The 17805-nt window shown below is 40.7% G+C and overlaps 1 protein-coding gene across 1 annotated transcript in view; it reads left to right on the top strand.

Annotated features, from left to right (window-relative positions):
* The first annotated feature begins 7152 nt into the window (after window positions 1–7152).
* Window positions 7153–17805, top strand: part of NISCH (nischarin) — a 43744-nt gene continuing 33091 nt past the window's right edge. Inside the window, exons 1-3 of the mRNA XM_089524370.1 lie at window positions 7153–7395; window positions 14374–14457; window positions 15834–16016. Coding sequence (XP_089380496.1) covers window positions 7306–7395; window positions 14374–14457; window positions 15834–16016 — 357 coding nt within the window. The 5' untranslated portion in view covers window positions 7153–7305. The remainder of the gene's footprint in view (window positions 7396–14373; window positions 14458–15833; window positions 16017–17805) is intronic.

The following is a 17805-nucleotide window of genomic DNA, read 5'->3' as shown; positions in this document are numbered from 1 at the left end:
CCTTACCCCATCCTTATGACGTGATCGTGCGAAAATTTTCAGACGACATCTGTCATTATCCTGTCCTGCAGTCATCCTTATTGCATGATCTCAATGACATCTTTCCATCTTTCTCCAGTCACTGAAGTGGTATGGCCCCGTCACTTAGTATTAATGGAACCTCCAGTTAATACAATGACGGGTGCCACTGACGGGAGAAGGATGGGATGCGATAAGGATGACTTCAGGACAGGGTAAGGATGGGATCCCTCCTTACCCTGTGTGATAACCTCCACTGAAGCAGCAGAAGCAGATTTATGGCACAATCCCCCAGGCAATAGAATTACCCCAGGCTGCTTTTAGAGGGTTATTTGTTGAACTCAGCATCTCACTGAGAGAGCTGATTCCTCAGGGAGATAAGTGAAAGCATGGAAATGCTTCCAAACATTCATTTTGAAATTTTGTCTTCATATGGAAGGCTGTAACTTCTCATTATCTAAATGTCTGAACTTATTCTTACCATGTCTACTCATCTTTCCTCCAAAACCTACTTTACAATATACATTTTCTTTCAGGGCCAATAATGTTCCCATTCATCCTGTGAAGGAAGCATGTAGCCTCGGCTTTATTTTTCATTCTTCTTTGTCCTTCACACCTCAGATTCAGGCTATAGCCAGGACATGCTGATTTTTTATTTATAATATTGCTAAAATTAGACCTTTTCTATCGGCTTCTTCTGCTAAGACCTCAGTTCATGCCCTAGTTATCTCCCACCTGGACCACTGCAATCTTCTTTTGACAGGGCTCCCATTGTCCCATCTTAGTCCTCTGATTTACATTCAACATTCTGCTACTAAGATGATATTTTTAGTTCGTCTCTTTGATCCGGCATCTTTTCACTGGTTACCCATTCCTTTTAGGATTCAGTACAAGCTTCTTCTCTTAATTTTTAAAGCTTTACAGAACCTAGCTCCCCCTTATCTGTCAGTCTTTATTTGATTTCACCATCCTGTTCAAGATTTGTGGTCCAGGCACTCGGGGCTTCTCACTAAGCCAAGGGTTTCTTCTTCCTTGGCTCCTTTTTTCATTTGCTGCACCGTACTCCTGGAACTGCCTCCCTGAACATCTACAGACTATCACTTCTCTTGCTAGTTTTAAATCCTTATTAAAGACCTTCTTGTTCTCTAAAGCATTAGGAACTGTATTTTAATATTGTTTTAAATAATTATATATTTGATTATATGTATTAGTTGTTTTAACAATTTGTATTTTCACTGCATAACTTGCTTATTTTTGTATAGTTTATATTTTATGACTTTTAGATTGTATGCCATTGGCAGGTTATATGCTGTTTTGATGATGCCTGTAAAGTGCCATGCAAATTTATGGCACTATATAAATAAACATTAATAATAATAATAATAATAATAATGTTTTCTGCAAGCATCATTGTAAGGTGGCTAAATTCCTGTCTCTAATGAAACAATGCACATTGCCATACACTTTTGCATCATTCAGTGAGGGGTTTTCCTATTCAAAGTATGTTCCATGTTACAAGAGGACTTTTCTCCCTCCATTGATTCAGAGCTCCCTCCTCTGTCCAAATGAGTTGCACACAACACGGGAAAGCTTGCCAAATTAAAACAAAATCAATCAGAAAGGTATTTATGCATAGAATGTGTGCATGTTTTAAAAATGAGCACAGGTACATGCCAGAGATCTGGGAAATTACTTTGTTTGGCCAACTCCAAGAATTTTCTAGCCAGCAGTCCCCATGGATTTGTTTCCCCTTATTTATATTGACTCATTGTATCCTACTCGTCAACCTGGGAGGCTACCTGAAGATCTACAAGAACAATAATAAATCATTAACAAATTTTAACCCTCTTTCAGCTGAAAGGAAGTTTTTCCTCTCTTTATGCTTTCAATGTGACAGAGAAGAGGTGGTATTCTAAATTCTTCTTCCTCAACACCTAAATAAATCAAGGGCTCCACCGTGGTTTTTATTAGTACCTTTTTGTACTTACTCTCTCCAATTATTTTCTTATTTTGGGGGCAGGATAATCCATTTAAAAAATGCTCTGATGTTTCATATTCTAAGAGTCCATAATTCTATATGCAAAGGGAGATCACATGACAGGCAGAATAGCAATAGTATACTCTTTTGCTGGTTAAACATCACCAGTAGATTAGAGCAGCAGACTGCTGCAGCATAAGCAAGAGTGCTGCAGAATGACCTATATAGCTTAAAGATGATACAGAAGAGGTACAGGAGCATGTTAATGCTAAAGAAGATCTATTATCCAGGATAATTTAAAATCCTGGCTAACAACAGCAGCAGCTTCTTCTTCCCTGTGGCAACAAAACACTGTACACAAGAAGCAAGAGTTAATGGTCCAGGAGAACTGCAGTGTGTCCTCTTGGGCAGATGATGGTTCTGCATAGCAACAGGAGCAGGAAGTACGGCAAGTTTATTATACACCTTATGGTGAAGACTAGCAGCCACTGGTGGCTTTCATGTCAATAGGGGGTATTTAGTTTGGGTTTGGAGGTAGCATCCAGCACCTTAGATAGATCCTTTAAGGTTCAGTTTAAAATCAAGACCAAATTTGCCATGCCATGGAGGTCATAAGCCACCCAGATGGAGAGCCAGTCTGTGTGGGACTCCTGACCATTCTTTGTTACTAGTGACATCAGTTGCCATTCAAATAGCACCACACTTACTGTTTACTTGTATTGATCTAGCAATGTCAGAAAAAGGGCTCTCCCTTTCTGCTTTGTGTGGGTAGATTACTGCAGGGACCTCTAGAGCCAACAGTGCCACAGGTATGATTCTATGAGCATGAGAACACTTCTTAAACTGTCTCAACCCATGAGACCCACAAGACCACCCAAACTGCTAAAATCCTATGGATAAAGACTCTCCTGCAGAATCTGCAGCAGAAACACTCAAACTAAATGCTGCCAATGAGGGAAGGGAGAGTAACAAACATCATCACACATAGCTGGAATATAGCAGCATCAGATGCAGAAATGGCAACGGGACCACAATTTGCAGTAGCGAAAAGGGAAAATGAACTATGCCTGGTGCCTCAACCAGGATTTCACTGGCCTCATTGTAATGCTGGAACAGAGGTGACAGGGGACGAAACAAAAAGGAAAGGCAGTCTGTCACCAGCTGACTGTCAGTGCTCAACCAACAGGTATGAATGATCTAAACTATCTTGTAGTAGCAGATAGTGGTGGTGGTGGAGCTTATCTTTATTTATACCAAGCCTTTTCCCCAAGACTTGGAGTCAAAGTGGCTTAAAAATTAAAATGGTTACAATATAGCTTAAAACATATAAAAAGTCAACATTAAAACAGGATTAAATATTAACAATAGCAAAACAATTTAAAACATGCATGTAAAAAGGATGAAAAAGCAGCTTAAAAGTACAGTTTAAAACAATACAGAACTTTCTGGCAAGCCTTTTCCTTAAAAACTTTCAGTTCTAAAAGCCTGTTGGAAGTCTTTGCCGACCACTGGAAGGGTGGTAAGAATGGGGCCATTCTAGCCTTCATAAGGAGGTAATTCCAGAGCCCTAGTAGGGACAGACACTGAGAAATCCCTACTTTGTGTCCCCACCAAATGGATCTGTGAAAATCATGGGACTGAAAGAAGCCCCACATGCTTGAGTATCTCGGTGTTGGGCAGAATCATATGGAAAGATGGCAGCAAATCAGCATAGTGCTCCCTCATAGCCTTTGCGCCACTAACTAGTACCTGTTTAGAGTGGTGGAACCTATGGAGTCAAGGAGCAGCTTGGTTCAGATATGCTTTCTTTTTTGAACAATATATCAGAGTTGCAACAAGTCTTTAATAATACGTACTTTCAATAAGCAAAGCTCAAAACATCTGCTTCAAACGTGAATCCTATAGTCCTAAACCGAGTAGACCCACTGAATCCATTGTCATCTGGTGAATCAATATGATGACCATCCAGCGTCTGTTTAAAGACCTCCAAAGAAGGAGACTCCACTGGACTCCAAGGAAGAGTGTTCCACTGTCGAACAGCCTTTACTGTCAGGAAGTTCCTCCTAATAATGTTGAGGTGGAATCTCTTTTCCTGTAGCTTGCATCCACTGTTCTGGGTCCTGTTCTCTGAAGCAGCAGAAAACAAGCTTAATAATAATAATAATAATAATAATTATTATTATTATTATTATTTGTATACCACCCTCTGGCAAACCAATCCGGGCGGTTAACAACAGTAAAATATAAAATATGACAATTAAAAACACTTTATCCCTCCCCCCCTTAAGACAATATTAAACAGTATAACATATTAAAACACAATATCAAAGCATAAAAACAATTAAAAACTAAAAACCCTCATGTCCCTCTGTTAATCCTCAACCATCACTAAGATGGGGCCACGGGAGGAATGAGGGAATCAGGGAACCTGGGCCGGGATGGTTAATCTGGAAAGGCCTGTCGGAAGAGATCCGTCTTGACCGCTTTTTTAAAGCTGTCTAATGATGTTATCTGACGGATCTCATCCGGCAGGTCGTTCCAGAGTTTGGGGGCGACAGCAGAGAACGCCCTCTGGGAGGTCGCCGCAAGCCAAGCTTGCTCCAGCCTCGGTATGACACTGGTTTCCAGCAAATGAAATAAGCTGAGGACAAAGGAGGAAAGTGGGAGGAGATATAGGAACATTTTAAAAGCAATTGAAAAATGGAACAGCAGAGAGCTAATAGAGATTGGCCCTGCTAAAGCAAGACCATTGGGCGTATACAATTCCTCAACTTGTAGGGTCACCATGAGTCAAAATCCACCCAAGGGGAGATAACAAGGATATATATTCATGGAAGGTCCGGTTATGTGGGCTACTACTTATTACTACCAGTACCTGACACAACAAGTTTATCTATACAGGGATTGCAATTGGGGAACATGAACAGGAGGGTGCTGCAGCCCCTGTTCTGTTTGTGGACTGACCGTAGTGCGTAGCATCTGGTCACTGACTACAGGGCAAATTAATAATAATAATAATAATAATAATAATAATTTTATTTATATTTTCCTGCCTCTCCCAGGTGGATCGATTACAGTCTGTTAAAACCCATACATCAATAATAAAATACATATAAAATACATCAATAAAAATAATACAATTATTCTTAAAACTAACTCATCAAATGGCAGTAGATTCGTACAATGGTCTGGAGGTGTTTTTTACACAAGGTCATGTGGGTAAGCTCACCAGGCTGACCTTTCAGCAGCTTTAGTGGGACTTTTTGTAGGTGCTATGACCTAAGGCACAAAGCATATTAATTTCTGGCTGTCCCTCGTCTATTCAACAGTTTAGGGACCAGAGTATTGCCAAAGAGGAAATAGCTGAAATATGGAACCCAGTCTTTTCTTCTTCTTTTTTTACTGTACTGTGTTGATAACTGCCATCAAGTTGACCCTGACTCATGGCAACCCTGTGGATGAGACACCTCCAAGACCCCCTGTCCTCCACTGCTCTGTTTAGGTCCTGCAAATTCATTCTTGTGACCTAATTGAGTCTATCCATCTGGTGTGCGGTCTTCCTTTCTTTCTACTGCCTTCTACCTTTCCTAGCATTATTGTCCTTCCCAATGAGTCATGCTTTCTCATGATGTAGCCAAAGTATGACAACCTCAGTTTTGACACCTTGGCTTCCAGGGAGCGTTCAGGCTTGATCTGATCAAGGACCCATTTGTTTGCCTTTTTAGCAGCCCATGCTATCCTCAGCACTGTTCTCCAGCACCACATCCCAAATAAGTTGATTTTCTTCTTATCCGCTTTCTTAATTGTCCAGCTCTCACATCTGTACGTGGCGATGAGGAATACAATGGTTTATACAAATCTAACGTTTGAGCTCAGTTGTCCGTCTTTGCTCTTTATGATCTTTTCTAGCTCTTTCCTGGCTGACCTTTCCACTCTTTGATGTTTATCACACTATACTCTTATAGTGCTACTATTCCACTTTCACTGCTCTAGCTGCCTCCTGTTGCATTCTGGGATTTGCAGTTTTAAGGAGGGGTATTTAGAATTCTCAGGCAGAGAAAGCATTCAAACAATAATATATAGCAGGCAACAAATTAAATTTTTGCTATGAAATTTTCCACATACAAGTTGAACAGATCACACTGTGTCTGCCGTTTTAATTGATTTTATATCTTTTTAACAAGATGATTTTAACCATTTTAAAACTTTTATTGTGACATTTTAATAATGTGTGTGTGTATATGTATATGTGTATATGTGTGTGTGTGTGTGTGTGTGTGTGTGTATATATATATATATATATATATATGTAGTCTTTGTTATTTACCACGTAATGTTGAAAATTATTAATGGAAAATAAAAAGTCAGGAATTAATGTCTATAATACGGAATTGAAAAAGATGTGAGGAAGTAGAAAGTATTGTAATAATAATAATAATAACAACAATAATAACTTTATTTGTATCCCGCCTACTCCGAATAAGATCGAGGCAGCTTACAGTAAAAACAAACTAATACATAATGAAATACGATTTAACAATTAAAATCGTATATACATTAAAAGGAATTCATTAAAATCAACAACACAAGGAATGTATATATATGTACAATTTTGTAAGTGTGTTAAAGTTTATTTGTGATAGAAGTTAATAAAATTATTGCAAAAAAAGTGTGGTTTTTTTAAAAAAATAATGATCTTGTGAGCCGCCTTGAGTCCCTTCCTGGGAGAAAGCCTGCATAAATAAAAGTGAAATAAATAAATAAATAAATAAATAAATAGGATTTGAGGGGGTGGGAGGCCAGAAGGACTAGAACTGCTTCTGACGAAGACTTTCCCCTCATTTCTGCCTCAAAGGGCCTTATTTTCCAGGGGCAGATCCACTTATCCATGGGTGGGGGGAGAAATAAATGAGCGCAGCAGACGAACCAACTCCCATCACGATCATGAAAACAACATCTTTCCTCCTCCCCCTCTCAGTTTCGATGGTACGTCCCACCCGTCCCCTTTCTGGAGTCCTTAGCCCCGCCCCCGAGGATTCATAATATTGTGGCGGTGGGCGGGGCTTCCCCTGTCTCCTCCCCTCAGAGGAGGCTAAAGGGGAACTAAGATGGCGGCAGCGGCGCATAATGTTGTAGCGGTGGGCGGGGCTTCCCTTGTCTCCTCCCCTCAGAGGAGGCTGAGGGGAATCTAAGATGGCGGCGGTGCTGGAGTGGCTGGCTGAGGTGGCAGAAGGAGGCGGCGCAGCAGCAGCTGCTGGCCTGAGGAGGAGGGAGGCCCAAGAGTGAGCGCCCCGCTGGTGGTCAGCGCCATGGAGGCGGTGGGACCCGGGGAAGAAGGCGAGGAAGACCCGCCGAAAGGGGTCCGCGTCCTCGGCTCGGAGCTGGTGGAGACCTACACGGTGAGGCTCTCTGGGGCTTTCCTGAGGCTGGGGATGGGAGAGGACAGGGAAAGCTTAGGGGCAGCAGGACCAAAGGGGAAGCTTAAAAGCACTCATGGGAATGTCAGCCCGTGCTTCACAGTCCTGCCCAAAATGGAGGGCGTTGCAAAATAGAAGCTGGAAACACGCATAGAAATGTCAGTCCCTGCCTCTTAGGCTTCCTCCACACTGCACCTCTTTAACTGCCCTGCCCCAATGCTATGGAATTCTGGGAACTGCAGTTTGTTATGGCGCCAGAGCAAAGATGCACTTACCAGAATTCCAGAGCATTGAGCCAGGGAATTCTGGGAACTAGCTTTGTGAGACATCGAGCCTTCTCTGTCAGAGGGCTCTGTTGCTGCAACAAGCTACAATTCCCAGCATCCCCTAGCACCGAGCCAGGGCAGTTAAAGCATTATCAAACTGGATTATTTCTGCAGTGTGGAGGCAGCCTTAGTTCCAAAGCGCACTGCGGAAATAATCCAGTTTGGGACTCCTTTAACTGCCCTGGGAATCCTGGGAATTGTGGTTTATGGTGACACCAGAGCTCTCTGACAGAGAAGGCTAGATGTCTCACAAAGGTACACATTCCAGAATCCCATAGTATTGAGCCAGGGCAGTTAAAGCTGTGTCAAACCGGATTATTTCTGCAGTGTGGAGGCAGCCTTAGTGAGCCTCAGTATGGATGACACTGTGGAATTCCTCCTGGACAGAAGGTGGGAATGTAGGACAGGTCCTGGAAAAGGAGGCCACCCATGTCAAAGGGACAGAGCTGGAGGGGATCCTCTGGAGGTGTCTGCCAACCTCCCTTGGTACTTGAATGCTAGCTCCTTGGGTTTCCCAGTTCCATGGAGCCCTTCCTTGGGCTGGAGATTCCTCTCCATGCAGGAGACCAGGAACTCCCAGAGGGAAAATTAAGACTCCCATGAGAGTGTATGCAGGTCTCCTTCCACTCAGGGTTTATATTTCGCATATTTGCCCTTTGAGATGGTCATTTCAAATCTCAGGCCCCCAAGTTGTGATGCTGACTTGCTGAAAAGGCCCTCAAGGTAATCCTGCCTTTCCATCCATAATATAGAGCAAAGTGGATTGAAAATTTAATAAGCATTTAATATGTTTGGGTATGAGTATATCTGTTAAATCAAAATGTGGAAAGGGCGTGAATTGTGGGCTGGGGACCTTTTACATCTTGAATCAAATTCAGTGTATGAACCACTGGCACAGCTCCTGAAATACCCTCAGATACCTAATCTTTTTGAATGGGGGAGAGGAAGGAAAACAAGATGCTTTGATGGGAAGCGCAGCAGTTGTACGTTTCTTCTGTCATTTTATACAGAATTGTCTATCTACAGCAGTATATTAGTTACCCAACACTCCCATTTTAGGAGTGAGCCTACCCACACGCCCAGAATTTAAACATCTCAAACAACTGTTACATAACTGAAAATGGATGCGTTTTCCAGTTACCTAAGCCATTTTCTACAGGGAATGTAGTGAATTGATGCATATTTCTTGTATCTATTCTGATGCTATTTTTTTTAAAAAGTATGAAGGGCTGTAGCACATCCATTTAAAAGTGGTACTTACATTACAGTTCTATACCTGTATTGAATTAAAGTAGGCGACATTGATTTCACTGACATTTGCATATAAAGTGTTGGAAATCAGAGTGCTCTGACAATGCTTTACAGAGTGTTAGGAGTATTTGTGAGACACTTAGAGGAGATAGAAATGCAGTTTGATGATTTTTGGAAACATTTCCTTGCTTTGAGTATGTAGTGTAGGTAATAGAAAAGAGAAGAAAAGCAAGCAATTGAAAAGAGAAGAAAAGCAAGCTCTGTCATTAGTCAAAGCCAGGCAGATGCCTTAGGAGGCACAAGCTGGGTGTTGGGGGAAGACAACCTGCCTTATACCCTTTTATAAATCTGTCCTTCTTTTAGACCAGGTAGAGGATATTGTTGCACTGAAGGAAAATTCAGTTATCAATCCAGTTGCCTTTTGTCCCTGCCCATAATTACTGAATAACTTTGGTTACAAAATATCATACTGTGGTTTCAAAGTCCTGTGTCTGCAAACTTTCTCCACATTCCATCCTAGAGATAACATGCAGAGATCATTATTTTTTAATGTCAGGTTTTCCCTCCCCGGCCACCACCCACCCTTTCTCTTTTCTCTCTTCCTAGCTTTTACGAACGTTGTGCCTGTTGAAGAGATTTGCAGGCACAGAATTTTTTGCCTTTTGAGTTGCCCTAAAAAAGGTATGACCACAATATGGTTGCAACACTGTGGCTCCAGTCAGCATAAAATAGATAAATATGAGGCTGCCTACAAAAGCAGCATCTTAAGAAAAGGAAAACAATAGTTACATGGTATGTTTACAGAACAGGCTAATACACACTCCTGATTCTTATATGGAATTTCACACCCATGAGATATAGCATAAGAATGGCAAGCCTCAATCTTTGTAAAATCATGGACTTGCAGTTTTCCAGTATTTATATGCTTCATCAATTGGCTGTCATGGCATGCAACAATAAGTCCAAAAGTATGGGAAAAGCTGGCCTATTGATAAGTTGCATGCTGGTGTGTGTGACCCATTTATTCTTGCTTGGCTTCTTTTGCAGATGAGAATGAACTGAAAAGCCCGCACATTAAAGGTTTAGTGGATTGTATTAACTGAGAGAAACAAGCTAGGAATCCCAAACAAGCCAGGGTTAGTAAAACAAGAACAAAATGTGGTTTGCAGTTCCTGTTGCAGCTCAAGCCAGGAGCTGTGGTTCATACAATATAGTAAACATTCAAGTCCTGCCTAGTTTAGATGCTCTCATTGGTTTGAGGGTCCAAGCAAGAATTATCAAGTTGTGTGGATGAACATGTTGGTTGTTCACAGGATTCTCTGAGTTATTGTGTGTCCCCACTCAGCCATGACGATCCACTAGGTGACCTTCTGAAAGTGTCACTGTTTCAGCCTCAGAGGAAGGCAGTGGCAAACTCCCTTTGAACAAACCATGCCAAGAAAACATTGTGATAGTTTCTTCTTAGGGTTGGAAACAACTTGAAGGCACACAACAGCAACAGTAAAAGAGCATGTGGATTTGTTTTATAAGGGGTGTTGCAAATACTTGTCTGTTCTGATGTATTTAGGATTTATCCTTTCAGCTGTGCCTCTGATAAAGCCTGCAAGGCCAAAACAGCTTGCCTGGCAATATGGATTGTAAACATTAGCCTTTCTAGATATTCCCATTATAATCAAGTCACACAAAGCAAAAGCAGGATAGGTGTGTCACTTCTGGTGACAATGCGCATACTATGAAGTTTCAGAGTTAGAAACACATTTCTTTAATGTGAAGTGTTTAAAAAGTCTATTTTTTGTTTTATGTATTTTTATTTTATTTTTATTGTATTTCAGTAGGAAATAGAGATTATAGCAGTGATTCTAGGGTCACAGTCCAGAGTAAGGTGAGCCCAGGAGAAAACTGAGTGTGTAGCCTGAGCTTTCTTTGAAATCATTATTGCAGTATTTTTCTTAGTGCTCAGTTTGCAAAACAGCTTGCTGCTTCAGTGGTACTTGAAGCTGCTGCGGTGAAAACTTCAAAGATGCTTCCAGCTGTGTACATCCCCCCCTGCCGCCCATGTACAACCTCTGTAGACTGCAGCTACTATCTATGTCTGTGTTGCTGATAATTCTTCATTACTATGATTCCTTAGAAATAAGTGCAAAATGGAATGTACTTTGGGTAGCAGAAGCAAACACATACCCATGCTTTTCCATTCTGTATATATTGTTAACTGTGTAAGTTAAAATGTTTGCAGTGAAATATTTGGAGCAGTAATCATATATGAACACGAATGCTGTTCTATATATGTGCATTCAAGCAACACTTCTGTCTGTTCAGTGGGACATACCTCTAGAATTTCTCCAAGTAATATGTAAAAGAGAGCCATCATAACGTAGTTGTTTGAACATTGGACTGTGACTCTAGAGACCAGGATTCGAATCACTGCTCAGCCACAGAAACCTACTGTGAGACCTTGGACGAGTCCTATCCTCTCAGCCTCATAAGAAGGCACAGGCAAAACTTCTCTTGAATAAAACTTGTTAAGAAAGCCTTAGGTTCGCCTTAGGGTCACCACAAATCAGAAACGACTTGCATGCATCCCTTCTGCCTGGCTGCTGTTTCCTAGCGAGTCATGGATCACATTATGAAAGTGGTGAAGACATGGCATTATGTAGCCACTTGACAATATCATTGTAAAGGTAAATTAAAAGAATTCAGTAGGATGGTTTTGTGTAAGTTTCAGTGTAGATGGGAATGGCCATGCAATCATGCTTACGTGCAGAGAAAGAGGAACAAAGATGTTGTTGTAGCAATTAATTCGATAGCTGTCTACTATCTGAAAACAGGCAGTTCGCTGTACCTCTGCACCCATGTTATTCATTGCTTATAAGAGAAATCAGTTTGTGTGCATGTGTGTTTGCAGCACTGTTCATAAATTATGAGTTACAAATTTGAGCATGTCTCTGTGATGGTATTCAACATTGATACACCATTGTGTTTCTTTTAAAGCTGGTCTTCTAATTAGTTTCAGGTTCTGGTTAAATGTGGACATTGTTTGATGTTAACTGTGACTGTGTCCATACTGATAGTGTATTTAGTCATGGCTAAGATTAGGTGGGGAGAACAGAAGAGAGTAGAGCTGCTGTCGCAAAATGAGCACATGGCCTTGTCACACGTCCTTAAAAGAGTGTTCTAAAAATTTATTTAAGAAAATATGGATACTGAACAACAAAACTCAACAGGCAAATGTCACTGGGAAAGAATTCAATGTAGAATTTACTGAGGCGTTTTGCTATTGTCTAGGTTTTCAACCTTCCTAATCCCGCGACCCTTTAATACAGTTCCTCATGTTGTGGTGAGTCCCAACCAATGGTCTCAGTTCCTAAGTCCATCAGAAATACATGTTTTCCGATGGTCTTAGGCAACCCCTCTGAAAGGGTCATTTGACCCCCAAAGGGGTTGACACCCACAGGTTGAGAACCACTGGTCTAGAAGCTGAGGCTTATGTATTAGATTTTGCTGATGGAAACACCACACCCCCAAGTGGCCCTGAAGCCATTAAAACACTTTGAAAAAGGGATGTCTTTGTTAGAGGCTTTGCTAGCTGAGGTCTGCCTGTATAGTCCAATTTTATGCATTGCCATGGCAGTGTGTAAGACACTGAAATAATGTTTAAAACTGATATTAAAACCTTGACATGTTTTCTGACCATTCACTTTTATGAAGATTTGTATAATTTAAAATCTTGTCTCAGGCATTGTGGATATGATCATCCCCCCCGCCGCCGCCATAAAAGCTTTCTCACTGATTCCTGTTCTGTGGGATTGATGTATCTCATAGCTAGTGATAAATACAGGCTTTTACTCTGACATGTATCAGACCAATGAGGCCTAAGCTGCAAATACCATAGTATCACAGTGTAACCAATTGTTAGGGTCACATGCCCTATGACTTTTTGCAATTTCGTCTATGTCAGATGACTTGATCTCTTTCCAAGAAGCTGTTTTGCCTCATGAAAGATTCTCAATATGAATAATATGTTTTGGTTTTAGAAGCTTAACTCGGGGAAATTTTAGTTCCATTGTTACAGGGTAGCCTCTTTATCTGTTTCTTTAAAATACAGTTATAATAACTTGCCCGCTTCTTCTCTGAGAAATCCAACTTTGATTGATTGTTCTCAGTAGTTTTTAAAGATGAGTAATAAAAGAAAGTGTGGGATGCATTAGGATGGTGGATGTGTTATCATCTTAAAATACCTAGGGGGAAGCTGGTATTACCCTGAATATCCGGTGTGTTTTCCATATCTCTGACTTGCTTGAGGCATTGTGATTCTTCTACTGATATTTATTCTTGACCTGCTCTGGTATATGAGCCAAATTACCTCAGATTGCACTTGAATCAAAAAGAGACTCCAGCAGCATTATAGCTAGGTGAAATCTTTTTTAAGAGACAGATTCTCTCTGACATAATGAATTAGATTCAACTGTCTCTCCTCCTGTGGAATCGGTCTCTAAGTAGAATTTTTCTCAGAATACCCATCCCAGCAAGGAAGTAGGTTTTCAGCATTTCAGCACCATGCCTTGGATAGCATAGCCCAAAGGCTCCCTCAACCCCTGGAGAGAAGATTTATGGTGTTCTTAAGGGACAACAAGGATAGGATAATTGGCAAAAATCACCTCCTTCCCTGTCTCCAATGCATAGAATGAGGTATCTTCATGGACATGGAAGGATTAGCACAATAGTACCAACTCCCACATGTCCAGCCAAACCCTATTGCAGTACAGTATTGTCTGAGATTCTCAGTATGCTGCAATTAAGCGGCAATGATGTACAGTACATTGTTAGTTCACCTGTTGTAGTATGCTTGTTAAGTCATGAGGTTACAAAGGGGCAGATGAATGTTGCCTTGGCCTGTCCAGGGAAAAGATGTGAGAGAAATTCAATAAATACATATGTAGTAAGCCTTGATACAGAATCTTGCTGGAAGGTGTAGATAGCTTGTTCTACTCCCCATTCCCCTTTTACATGAGTGCACTTATCATAGTTACTTCCACACTGGTTTAATATTGGAGTGTTGTTGTGTTGTTGGCTGGATGACTATGGGCTTCAAACAAAATTTTCTTCTGCAAGTGAAAGAAAATGGATAATTCAAATAATGACAAAAAGTGGTGGCTAAGTATAACTAGAAACTGGCCTTGGTTTTGTTTGTACTTGTCATTTTGTCATCTTGTGGTTGTGTCAACCTCAGAAGTGTGAAAGTAGATATCCTGTAGTCTTGGTAGATTTCATTTAATTTGTGCAGTGTCCTGAACACTGAAGAGATCTTGCATTTTCCTTTGGGTATGCACAAAATGGCTATCTTGGGTTTCTTGATCAGCTAAAGAGTTGTGTTTTCATTTAGGTATATATAATTCAAGTGAGTGTTGGGAGTCATCAGTGGATAGTCAAACATCGATACAGTGACTTCCATGACCTGCACGAAAAGGTAAATATCCTAAAATGAACATCTTTGGCTGAATGGTAGTCATTTGGATAGTTCTGTTGTAGTGAATGTTCTGCTTTGACCCAAAATGCTGACATGCTTCATGTAATGAAAAAAAAGAAAAAACTACAGGATGCTTCTTAAGTACAATCCCCATCTGATTCAGGTTGAGAAGTCTTCAGACTACTACCTGGAGCAATTCTGCCTTGAAGGCAAATTAGATAAGCCCACCCTTCAACACTCCTTTTCTGTCTCTGTGGACAACATTTCTATTCAACCAGTCCAGCAAGCCCGCAGTCTTGGTTTCATCTTTGATTCTTCTCTGTCGTGTATCCCTCAGATCCAGACCACAGCCAAGGCTTGTAGATTCCTTTTGTACAATATTGCCAAAATCCGACCATATCTCTCCGCCTCTACTGCCAAGATCCTGGTCCATGCCCTAGTGATTTCACGACTTGATTACTGTAACGTCCTCCTGGCTGGGCTTCCTCTTTCTCACCTCCGTCCTTTAATCTCTGTCCAGCATTCAGCTGCACGCATTATCACATCCGCCCACCACTCTGACCACATCTCTCCTGGGTTGACATCCCTTCACTGGCTCCCCCTCCTGCTGTCGACGTTTAAAGCCCTCCATGGGCTGGCCCCTCCTTACTTATCAGACCTTCTTTCTCCTCACCTTCCCACCAGGGCCCTCCGTTCTGGTAGTCAAGGTCTGCTGTCTCAGCCCAGGATTTCCTCTGCCCCATTCCGTATTCGCCCCTTTTCACTTGCTGCCCCGCACTCCTGGAACCTTCTTCCCCCGCGAGCAAGAGCCATCACTTCTATAACCAGCTTCAAAACAGAGTTGAAGACCATCCTGTTCAGAGAAGCGTTCTCAGGCATTGCATAATTGTCGCTTGCTATTTGATATTCTTTTGATGCCTGTTTTATCGAACCATTTTCTGTATTGCTACGTACTTTATATGTATTAGCCTACTACCCCCATCACCTTTCCTTTCTCCTTTTATGTCATGTCTTTTTAGATTGTAAACCTGAGGGCAGGGAACCGTCTAATTAAAAAGATTGTATGTACAGCGCTGTGTAAATTTACAGCGCTTTATAAATAAAGGTTAATAATAATAACAATAATAATGCTAGACACACATACTATACAACATAGCACTTACATTTTCTACAATTTTATCTATTTGTTTTTTGTTCATGTGAAGCGGTCCATAACTGTCAGAAAGCAAGACCTGCTGGTTAGATTGTACAGAGATATTTTTATGAATTGAAAAACTGAATTGCCTGCCCATTTTTGGGAGGTAATTCAGTGTATGAGTGTCTTCACAAAAGTTAATACTCTGATTCAGTCATGGACTCATGTTTGTCTTTTACAGCTTGTTTCAGAAAAGAAAATAGATAAAAATCTACTGCCTCCCAAGAAGATTATTGGCAAAAATTCCAAAAGCTTGGTGGAAAAAAGACAAAAGGACTTGGAAGTATATCTACAGACTCTCCTTGTCACATTTCCCTTAGCTGCACCCAAGGTGTTGTCTCAGTTTTTACACTTTCACTTATATGTAAGTATATTCAATAGTGCCATGGTGCAATTTTCAGACATTTTGAGTTCATAGCTGTTCTCATTTTTGTATTAAATGGAATGGTGGGCTATTTCTCTGACTGCCCACAAGTGTTTCCTTTGTAGTTACAGTCGTCCTTCTAGCATAATGCTGTTGTGCTTTTAGTTTTTAAATTTAGTATTTTCAGAACATCATACAAGATATTTCTTAATTCTGTGAAGGGAGTCAAACAGTGAATGGCTACTCTGGCAATAGTACACTGTTGCCTTTGGTCTGATCCAGCATGGTGGTATATATGTTCTTAAAGGTAAAGGTTTTCCCTTGACATGAATGTCCAGGTGTAACCTACTGTAGAGGATGGTGCTCATCTCCGTTATTAAGCCAAAGAGCCAGTGTTGTCCAAAGACGACTGGTGGTCACATTTTGCTGATGAGATCCAGCATCTCCTTGTAGCCAGAGGTAGATTTGGGCCCCTAAACAACACATTCTACCTAGACTCTCTCTGACTGGCAGTCCAATTCCCTGTAGCTCACTATGGGAAGCCCCTTAGCTGGGGTGCATCTCCCCCAAGGGAGTCTATTGGAAGGTGGTTATATAGTACAGAAGCAAACAAAGAAAATCAAAGTGTACAAATGTGGCTCCCCCCCCCCCCAGTTGATAGCTACAAGAACTGTGCAAACAGGTTATTAACAGAGAAAAAATCATTCTTCCAGTCCTTTCTTAGTCTCCTCTTTTTTTACAACCTTGAATTGCCAAGGTAATATAAAAATTATCTAGCAAGTCATTCATACAATTTAAGTGCTAACAATGATTCCAGAACCCTTCTGCCTAGTGGCAGAAGCCAAACCCACTACACCATCCAGAATCAGAACCCTGTTTAAAAAGAAAATTAATTACCGTATATACTCGACTATACGTCGACCTCATGTATAAGTCGAGTGCAAGCTTGGGAGCCAAAATTATGGATTTTTACATGACCCGTGGATAAGTCAAGGGTAAAACTTAGGGGCATGTAACAAAGGATCTAAATGATGAAGCAAAGAAAAACAATGCCAAAGAACTTACAAAATTCCAGCAGACATAACTCTGTACTCCTTTTAAAGGCTGGATGGATAAGAGAATAGAGGTCAGTGCTTCCAGGACAAATTGCACTCTTTCCTTTCACTGGAAGATAGTTCCCTTTTTAAAAAATGAGAGTCAAAGTACAGTATCTATATTGACCCATGGATGAGTCGATGCAGGTTTTTTGGGTCAATTTTTTGACCTAAATTTCTAGATTTATACATAAGTATATACAGTACCTGCTTTTCGCTCAATAATAATAATAATAATAATAAGGGGTGGGATATGAATAATAATAATAATAATAATAATAATAATAATAATTTTTACAGCCCGCCCAATTACTAGGAATCCAGGCAGGTTGCAACAGTAAAAATACATTGCAATAAAATACTAAATGGTCCCTTCCCAATCCCCTCCCCACTAAGGAGGAAGGAGGCTTTTGAGTAAAATGCAAGCATGTACAAAAAGGAAAAAAATAGCTTCGTAATGCTTTGTGGAGGAGCCACAAAGCATGAAAAGTAAGGGTGTGTGGAAATGTCTCTTCTTTTTTACACTACATTTCTGGTATGTTTTGTTAAGTGATGTAAACATTCTGCAACAAATGTTGTTTTTTTAAAGACAACATACTATTAAAGCCTTTTGAGAAAAGTGTCCTCCTTAATGGATGGATGCTAAATGATTAAGTTATATATTTTGTATATAAAATAACCATTTCATATAAATT

The sequence above is a fragment of the Sceloporus occidentalis genome, unplaced genomic scaffold, assembly GCF_023333645.1.
Source record: "Sceloporus occidentalis isolate IW3139 unplaced genomic scaffold, rSceOcc1.0.p SCAF_1, whole genome shotgun sequence".
Lineage (NCBI taxonomy): Eukaryota > Metazoa > Chordata > Lepidosauria > Squamata > Phrynosomatidae > Sceloporus > Sceloporus occidentalis.
The sequence above is the reverse complement of the archived record's forward strand: the minus strand, read 5'-3'. Positions and strand labels throughout refer to the sequence as shown.